The sequence below is a fragment of the Cryptomeria japonica genome, chromosome 4, assembly GCF_030272615.1.
Source record: "Cryptomeria japonica chromosome 4, Sugi_1.0, whole genome shotgun sequence".
Classification (NCBI taxonomy): domain Eukaryota; kingdom Viridiplantae; phylum Streptophyta; class Pinopsida; order Cupressales; family Cupressaceae; genus Cryptomeria; species Cryptomeria japonica.
Genome location: NC_081408.1, coordinates 170,037,863 through 170,047,640, shown reverse-complemented (window position 1 = coordinate 170,047,640; position 9,778 = coordinate 170,037,863). Strand labels below are relative to the sequence as shown.

General features: G+C 35.5%; 1 protein-coding gene across 2 annotated transcripts; it reads left to right on the top strand.

The window, feature by feature from the left end:
* The first annotated feature begins 726 nt into the window (after nucleotides 1-726).
* On the top strand, nucleotides 727-3,172 carry LOC131048999 (putative UPF0481 protein At3g02645). 2 transcript variants are annotated; one of them, XM_057982995.2, is made up of 2 exons: nucleotides 727-2,714; nucleotides 2,980-3,172. In XM_057982995.2, exon 1 carries the CDS (start codon nucleotides 1,181-1,183, stop codon nucleotides 2,654-2,656), a length of 1,476 nt encoding a protein of 491 aa, XP_057838978.2. In that variant the 5' UTR covers nucleotides 727-1,180; the 3' UTR covers nucleotides 2,657-2,714; nucleotides 2,980-3,172. The 2 variants fall into 2 exon arrangements, with proteins under 2 accessions (XP_057838978.2, XP_057838977.2); XM_057982994.2 differs by having other exon boundaries at nucleotides 727-2,719.
* The last annotated feature ends 6,606 nt before the right edge of the window (nucleotides 3,173-9,778 follow it).

The window sequence follows — 9,778 nt, the reverse complement described above, 5'->3', positions numbered from 1 at the left end:
ATACTATCACAATTCCTTAACATGATGTTTAGAACCAAAAAACAAGACAACATAAACCTTTAATGTCTTACATTGATTTAATTATATGAGACGATACTTCTTTTTTGTCCTTAAGCGTGTGCGTGTGCGCGCACATGCGTATCAGAACGCATAATTAATAATATTAATTGGAGGGGTTGTGCAACTATTTTGGTGGTTGTAGTGCACATTACTAGGGTGTCTATGCATGGGTATTGATTCATACCTCATAATGACTACTCTTGGACTTTTGTGCATATAACTTATCCCATAATCGTTATAACTACCCAAAAGTTGAACCAATAGCTTTGAGCTCTTGAGTCACATATAAAGTAATCTAAAAAAATTGTCAAAATCAAATGTGTTTTTTAAGAGTTTAGGATGCACAAAGTTAAGGTGGGTGACCATTGAGTCCTCTCTCCTAACACATGAAATATTTTGCTATGTTAAATCTAATCAGTTGATTAAAATTTCTTATAATTTATCTTTATGTAATATTTGTGTGTATGTTTGGCCAGGCATTAAAGTCTATCAAGATAAAACAACCAAAATCACTTTTTGCATGGACTGCAAGATGTCGAATCACATCAACATAGCATTGGCCAGGCTCACACTTGAGAAAATGTGACCTAACAAGATAAGCACAAATTAGTTGTGATTTTTTTTTTTTTTTCAAAAACAATAACATTCAACAAAACTTAGATTTATGTGCTAAAATCTGACAATATGTCAGAGAAACATACAGAGAGCAAAGTATCAAGAGAGGGAAGTATCAATACTCAAGAAGAAAATTACAATCTTTACACATCTGCCTATTACAAATTGATTTGTCATATATATAGTACATAATAGTCATCATCAAACTGAGAAAAAGATTTTTCTCTTGAAGAAATTGTAGATGATAAGATAAAATGAGATTTTTGCTTTGTTGTTGTTGACAATTCAACAACTACCACTCTCTGTAAGTGGTTCTAATGGAATGCAAAATTCCCTGCTCAATTCAAAGGTAAAGATTGTTTCATAGCCTTGTCTGAAATAACAATTCTTTGTTTAATTACATTAGCATCCACAAGGTAGGGTACTGTAAAAATCTCTGAAGATCTTGATAAGGTGCTGGCTCCTCTCCCAGTTTCCTGATTCAGTAGTTTGAAAACTAGAAAAGATGTCCACTCCTAAAGTAGGGGCTGATCAATGGCTGGAGCAAATAAAAAACATACAAAATCATGGAGAAGAACAGAAGATAGCATCTCATGTGCATCGATACATTTTCACTGTACCAGAGTCCTTGCGTATCGAAAGGCAAGAAGCTTACGTGCCTCAGGTAGCTTCTCTAGGACCTTACCATCACCTTAAACTTGAGCTGTATGAGGCTGAAAGATATAAATCTCGGCTTACTATCCAAGTTGAGAAAAGTGCAAAGAAGGGGCCTTTTGAGGTTTTGGTTAAAGAGATCATTAACATGGCGCAGGAGATAAGAAACAGCTACAATGATCCTATTAAATGTAACAATGAGGTATTAGGGTGGACGATGGCTCGAGATGCTGTCTTTATTCTGGAGTTTCTTGGCTGCTATAACCTATGTAAGAGCCCACGGTATCAAGAGGCAAACCCTTACCTCCAATGCGTGGATGCAGTTTTTCACCCAGAAAGAAAGAGCCCATTGTTCTTCCCGTTTCAAGCTGATATTTTTAAGCTGGAGAACCAAGTCCCACTCTTCATTTTGAAAAAAGTTCTGGCATGGGAAACTGGCTCAGAAGATCAAGCAATGGACAGACTTAAAATGGCAATTTCAAGTGCCTGTAAGAAGTTCTCCCCTTTCATACCCGTTAAAGAATCATATCATTCCCTTACACGAGCACACAGCAATATTTCACTTGATGAAAGGCATATACTGGAATGCCTTTACAATTTTGTAATCCCAAATGAAAATGCTGGTCAGGTTAGTGTTTCTGTTGAAGATGGTCCGAACAGAACCGTGGCGAGGTTCAAAAGTTTTCACTTTCTTCGCCAGATAACATCAAGATTTAGAGAATTTTTGTCTCAGTCTCCAAAATCACGTGTCAAGCCTGACAAAAATCTGCCTTCGGCCGCAGAATTACACAGGAGAGGAGTAAAATTTGCTCCTTTTACATGGGCATCTGAAAAAATAAGGTTTGACCGAGCCAGTTCTACTCTGTTCCTCCCCTGTATAGAAATGGATTACAGAACAGATGTTTTCTTGAGAAACATGGTGGCAGTGGAAGCATTCATGATGTGGAAAACCAGAGTGTTTACTTGCTACGCAGATCTGATGGACAGACTCATTGACACTCCTAGTGATGTTGCAGTGCTGAAAAGGTATGGAATCATCACCAGCGACTTGGGAAGTGATAAAGAAATAAGCAATCTGTGGAATGGCATTCGCAGATCAATATGGAGGAGTGCATATGAGCCCATTGACCAAACTATCAAGGATGTAAATGCTTATTACAGAAGCAGATATGGAGTTTTACTGGGTGAGTTTCTACAGGAACATTTTTCAAACCCATGGCGAGCTGCATCAGTGGTGGGAGCATGTACTCTGCTTGTCCTAGCTTTCTTGCAGACACTATTCTCATATTATCAACTGCACCCTTGTTATCATCATCATAAACCCTAGTAGATATATACACCTCATTTGTAGCAGAGTTAGGTCACACGTTCAAATCTCACAGAAGGTAAGGTATGTACGTTTCTTTGTAGCATATTTAGATGCCTCTTATAAGAAGTATGAGGTAGTCCCATATTGCTAAAAGCTATCTGTAGATCTGCAGTCCCATATTGCTAAAAACTATCTGTAGATCCATATACAAACTGTCCAATATCGTGAACTATAAAAGAATCTTTCTTCCTTTCTTCTTTACTTTCTTTCCAAATGATTTGCTAATTTGCGTCCTCCCTGTTGTACTGCCATTGATATTGTTTTGGTGCCATGCCTTGTAGGTCAGGCCATCTCTACGGCATGGCCATGAACTATGGTGTGTCTTAATTTACAAGATATATATGATGTACTCGTAGTAACATATCCATATGCTAAGAGTTGTGTGGTAAGATTTCATGTCTAATTTCTACTGAAACTGAAAGGAAATGTCTCTGTAATTCCTATTTGCTGTATTATATCTTTTCAAATTGTGTACACACTTGTAAATCTGTCACAAACTCTTACTCCTTCCAGTGTATTCCTGTTTTATTGCAAATCACATGCATTAGTTCATAGATTTTAGTTAATTTTAACTCTATTACTAGAGCCTCTATCCAAGTAACCACAAATGACGACCTATTTGATGATTTTTGACTTCACAATTATCTGATACTTCATTGTCTATTTAAGTGTCTGAAATAACTTGGGAATGGTAAGGGAATTTTAAATCATGCAGTTCTCCAGATATGCTGTTTCTTATTTATAAAGATTACTTTTACTTTTTTGCAATTCTCAGCAACTAACTTTGACGATGATATAACTAGATTTGTAAAATAAGGTGCTACCCTATGTTACCCCGAGTTTTGTGGACAGGGACGGCAGGGGACGGCGGGATGAGTTTCCGGGACGGTAAATTTTTTTGCCAATTTTGGGGACAGCAGGGGGGACGGCAAAGGGGACGGCTATATAAAATATAGGAAAAATTTAAAATATATAGTGAAATTTTAAATGTTTATATGAAAAATAGATAAAGCATGTATATATGCATTATATCCATATGAAAACATGGATAAAGCAAGTATATGTACATTATAGAACCTTAACATACCACATTTGTGTTCAGAATTCATTGTCAATACTCAATATGCATTCATAATTGAAAATACATTGTCAATATGCCAACACTTGTTTGCATGTAGTTCATTGTTTATTTCTGGTTGAAGGATATTTTGATAGTCTTCCATTTCTATTATGACCTACAACCGCTTCTTTATCCACTACAAAGTTTTGGATGTTTGTGAAATTCTATACCAAGTTGTTATTCATATTTCTGAGTGCTTTTGGCTATGATTCAGACCTGTTTACCTTTCATAATTGTGAAAAGTCCAATATTGCAGACCTACAACCACTTTCTTACGCACTACCGCGTTCTAAGTGTTTGTGAAATTTATTGCCAGGCTGCTGCTCATTATTTCTAGGTGCTTTTGGAAGTGATTCAGAAATGTTTACCCATCATATTAATGAAAATCCAATTTTATAGACCTATAATAAAATAAAAAAATGTTTTTTTGAGCATTTGAGTCTTTTTTTGTTTTTTAAATGTGCTGGGAAAAGGGGGATGGCTGGCCATCCCCGGGACGGTTAGGGGACGGGGGGACGTCCCCTTTGAGAGTCACTGCCGTACCCAAGTTTCCGGGACGTTTCCCACAAATTTTGCAATTTTGGGGACGGCAGGGGGACGTCCACTAGCCGTCCCCAAGTCCCCGAAACGTCCCCAATACGGGGACGGGGGATTTTAACCCGGGTTATGTAGGTGCTACCATGTTTGTGAAGTTATAGCTCATATCGATCAGTTAGAACTCAAAACTGGGATCTTTCGTTTGTTGCTGGAATGCTTTATATATCGAACTACTGTTCCCTTTGTGACCAGTGCATCATAAGTTTGAGTGTGACTTATTTCCAATACCCCTCTTAAGCTACATTGTAGGTGCTTAGGTCTCCTAACCTGACTTTGATACCACATGTTGAGCTACAATTTATATAGACTATTTAAGACTTGACCTAGAACCTCCCATTTACTGCTGGAGCATTCTACCAACTGAACTACTGACCTCTTTATGACCAGTCCATCATTGATTCAAATGTGCATTATTTCCAATAGTGCTAAGATGGGCATGAGAAAAATATTGAAGGACTCGAATTTAAGGATTTGTTGATTGCTGCAAGATTACGATTGAAATATGACAATCAGCTTTTGCTTACCAAAACAGCTCTCCTAAAGTGTGAACTTCTTGGCTTTTTACAATACCTTTATAATCAGTCATCTTAGGGCTGCTGAATTTAAGCTGCAATACCTTTGTAATCAGTCATCTTAGGGCTGCTGAATTTAAGCCAAACTGCAATACCTTTGTAATCAGTCATCTTAGGGCTGCTGAATTTAAGCCAAACTTGTGCAGGAACCTTAGAAGTTAGAACAGCTGCAGACATCAAATTTGCCTGGAAATAATTCAAGGTTCAAGTTTCAGAAATAACAATTCCCACGAGAATTTTAGTTCAGGTGTACCCTTTTTGGAGTTTGGCCTTGCTTTTCTTTGGTAGTTGCAGGTTTCTTCTCTTATCCTTCACATGAATCTGATAAAGCACACCAAGCCTGCCAACTGCTACTCAATGAGAAACAGAGATTGCCACCCAGATGCCATTGAAAACACAGGACACCCAGCATACAACGCTTTAGAAAATGTTAAACTTTCAAGATCAACTTTGAATCTAAGATCATGCTACCCAGTCTTTTTCCTTGGAAAAATTTTTGTAACATCATATTATATTATATGAGATTAACCTGAGGAAGCTTTGCATATTGAATTTGGGATTTCATATATTAATTAACCCCAAGCTAAGGGGATCCACAAAGTTCACAAGTATCCATGTTATGATATTCACCTTAAAAGTTTATTAGATTATTGAAATTTAATTATTTAATAATCTATAAATTATGTGTACGTCTCTAAAGATCATGGAAAAGGTCAGTTTGGACTCTTACATAAGGTTGAAGAATAGTTATACAGATTTGGGATATATGTGGGAAGACATATTGAAAAGCATCATTGGTTACTTGACATAAAGTGAAAAAGAATTTATCACAATTTATGTTGTAAAATATGTAAGTAACGGTTTTTACATTGTAAGGTGTGTAAATATATATAACAATTTGTAAAAAGTTGTTAATGTGTTTTGTTATTTAAAGTTATATTGTACTTTAGCTGACTATTCATGGGATGGGATGTTTTTGTTCTCTAGTAAAATTGGACAACCAAATTCATAAAAAGAAAATGTCTTGAAACTTCTAGAAAATGTTTGTAAATCTTTAACAAATATCTTTAGGTCTCTTATACATATTGCATAGATGATTTACAAATATCTTTAGGTCTCTTATAAATATTGCATAGATGTTGCACTATTGTTGCTAAAGGTAGTTGAAAAGTAAAGGTGAGTTTTAGTTGGATTTCCTATAAAAATGTAATAAACGACAAAGTGAAACATCTAACTTTCAATTAGTCTAAACACATTAACAAATGTAACATTAACATGAAGCTTTAATAAGAATTTAAAAAAATATGGATAGCCACCAAACTTAATGTTTCAAAATCTATAAGCATTATTAATATGGAAGATATTAAACCAATAAATCAAGTAGTAAAATCCCCCATGATAGCTGAAAAGGCTCATAGAATATGTTGAAGGAAATCTGTTCTACATCCACGGATTATGTAACTTGTCTTTAATCTTAACATAAAGGGAGTTGTCTTTTATGAAAATATTAACCAAGAAAAAAAAGAAAAAAATATCAAGTAATAAAATGATAGTTCAAAAATTACGGAGCAAAAAAATGATAGTTCAAAAACTCAAAGCTTGATTTAAAATTTGTAACCTAAGAATTTGATTGACTTGAGGAAAAACTATGGCATTTGTCTTTTATGAAAATATTAACCAAGAAAAAAAAGAAAAAAATATCAAGTAATAAAATGATAGTTCAAAAATTACGGAGCAAAAAAATGATAGTTCAAAAACTCAAATCTTGATTTAAAATTTGTAACCCAAGAATTTGATTGACTTGAGGAAAAACTATGGCAAATAAATTAAATTTCATAAAAGGACAAAATAAACTAAAATAAAGCATGAGAAGTATAAAAAGTGAATTTAGATAACATAATCCATTTCAAGTGTAGTTCTATTATATTAGAGTTGAATAGATCAAAAAAAAAATGAATTTAATTACTTTGGGTTTAATTAAGAAAAATATTAAAAATTAATAAATTAATAAATATTGAAATAGTCATAATATTGGGAGAAAAATGTTCTTTTATTATGAAATCGAACCAAAAGGGGAGGAAACACATTTCTTTTTAATATAATCTAGCCCATAACACCTTTTTATTTATTTATTTATTTTTAAACCAAAGGGGGGTTTAGGGGTTGTAGCCCCTTAGCAAGGTTGAAGGGCATCCCCCCCTTACTAACACAAGGAAAAGTCAAGAAGCAGATCCTCCACCACCAAGCTCAAATAATGGTCATTGAGGTCATTGAAACCCTCATGGTACATGTAATGTTCATAAATTTATACCCTTTAACTAACCATCATAAAGTTATCCAGTTGCTCAATAATCCAAGTTCTCATGTCGAAGTTGCTAAGTTGAAGAAAAAGCTTCAATAGAGACTCAATAGATACTAATTAATTTTGAGTTAAATGTAGAAGATCCAATTCACAAGTCATAGGCGAGCTTAATCATCTACTACAAAAACCTACAAATTAGGTCAATACTCACATAGATTTTGAACTATGAGGCAAATTATTAAGTTCACAAAATTGTTTCTTGTTCTCATTCCAAAACGAGATGGGGCTAACTCGCTAGACCTGTTCGAGTCAATAGTGCTTTGCAATGTTGCCTATAAGTTAATTTTGGAGAGGCTTAAATCATGCCTTAGCATGGTTATTTCTAGAGAATAGGGAGGCTTTCTAGTAGGTAGTCAAAATTTGGATGGGGTGGTCATAGCTTTAGAGGCCATTCATTCCATGGAGACTTATAAGGAAAAAGCTATGCTCATAAAATTGGACATGGCCAAAGCGTATGATCATGTTAAATGGTCTTTTATCCAAAAAGTGCAATTAGTCTTTGGTTTTGGCATGAAATGGGTTAATTGGGTGATGAGAGGTGTTATGTTTGTCTCTTATTTTGCTTTAATTAATAGTGTGCCTTAATTAATAGTGTGCCTTTTGATTTAATTAATAGTGTGCCTTTTGATTTGTTTATTGCCTCAAGAGGCCTGTGGAAAGGGGATCCTCTCTCCCTTTATTTTTTCATTATTATGGATAAAGGTTCAAGTAGACTTTTGAAATCCCATGAGAGTCAAGGGCTTGTTCATGGAAGAAGCTAGGATAACAAATTACCTATGCACTTTCAATTGTAGTTTGTAGATGATACTACCTCATTAGGAGTTGCCAAAATTAGAGAAGAAATGAATTTTAGATAGGATTTGGATATTTATCTTGCAGCCTTAGGTCAAAAAATTAACAAGAAAAAGTCTTTTATATATTTCATCAATAGTCCTCCTCTTATTCAAGCTAGGATTTCTCACATCCTCCATTTTCATATTGGATCATTTCCTTGTGTGTATTTGGACATTCCTCTCTCTCTCTCTCTCTCTCTCTCTCTCTCTCTCTCGCTCTCTCTCTCTCTCTCTCTCTCTCTCTCTCTCTCTCTCTCTCTCTCGCTCTCTCTCTCTCTCTCTCTCTCTCTCTCTCTCTCTCTCTCTCTCTCTCTCTCTCTCTCTCTCTATAAGCCCCTTGCCTAGGGAGACTTGGTAGAATGTTTTAGATAATTTTTGTGCGAAAGTCAATCATTGGACTTTTAGGTGGCAATCCTTTGCAAATAGAGTGTTAAGTTTCTAAAATTAGTACTGGTTTAGGCTCTCAACATTTATAGATGCATGGTACATATTTCTCCTTTAAATCTCATGAGGGATCTAGATGCTTTATCAAGGAAATTTCTATGGGATAGATCTTTGGAGTTTGGTTAACTGGGAATCTATTAGTAAGCTAAAGTAGGAGGGTGGTCTTAGGTTGAGATAGGCTTCTTTCACTAGTTAAGCCTTGACTACTAAGCTTTAGTAGCTATGTGTGTACTTGTCAAAATAAAGTTTGAGCCATGATTCTATCTTCCAAATACATGAAAGATTGAAAGTATTGATAGTTATTGGGTGAGCTTGAAGGTTAAAGGTTATTTGATCTAGGAAACTCTTAAAAAGCGGGTCAATTTGGTCAAGAAGGGGTTGTTATGGGTTTGCAATAGAGGATCTAAGGATCTTTTCTGCTATCACTCCTAGGATGGTTGTCCCCCTATCTTATCACTGTATCCACACCTTCAAGATCTCTATCATAATTTCATGGAGGCAAGGTGGACTAGAGTGGAGGAATTTGAAGTTGTTTATAGACTGGGGCAATTTAAGGTGTGGAGGTGGAAGGATCCTTGTGCGTGGCCATAGGAGGGGTATAAAAAAGGTTCATGAGGATCTTTTAGGTATCTTGGCAGGGAGAGTTTTTAACTCTTTGAGAAGTCGGGACACATTAGTAGCCCCAATCCTAAGGGAGAATGCTTGGTGTCCTCTAGATATCAAGATTTAGATTAGATGAAGTAAAGTTGGGAAGAGGTCTTGTGGTGGAAAAATGTGTGGAATAAGTATGCTTCACTGAAATATAATTTCTTCCTATGGTTGGCTACATGATATAAGTGCCTTACTTGGGACAATTTTCATAAGTGAGGGTTTTAGGGATTGCCAAGATGTGTCCTATGTGGTTAGTGAAGAATGTTCCTCCCATTTGTTTTTCTAGTGTTTATTTTCCAAAGACATTTGTCACCTTTGGTGGCATGTTTAGAGAAAAGCTTGCTTCCATGCTTCTTATTTTATTGAATTCTTGAGCGATTTGAGGAGATCTCTAGCTAAGGCTCTCTCTCGTAGGGTAGCTTGGTCAATTAGCCTCTCCTATATCTTCTAGAAAATTTGGCTTGAGTGGAATCATAGGGTCTTTCAAGGTAGAAATTTTGG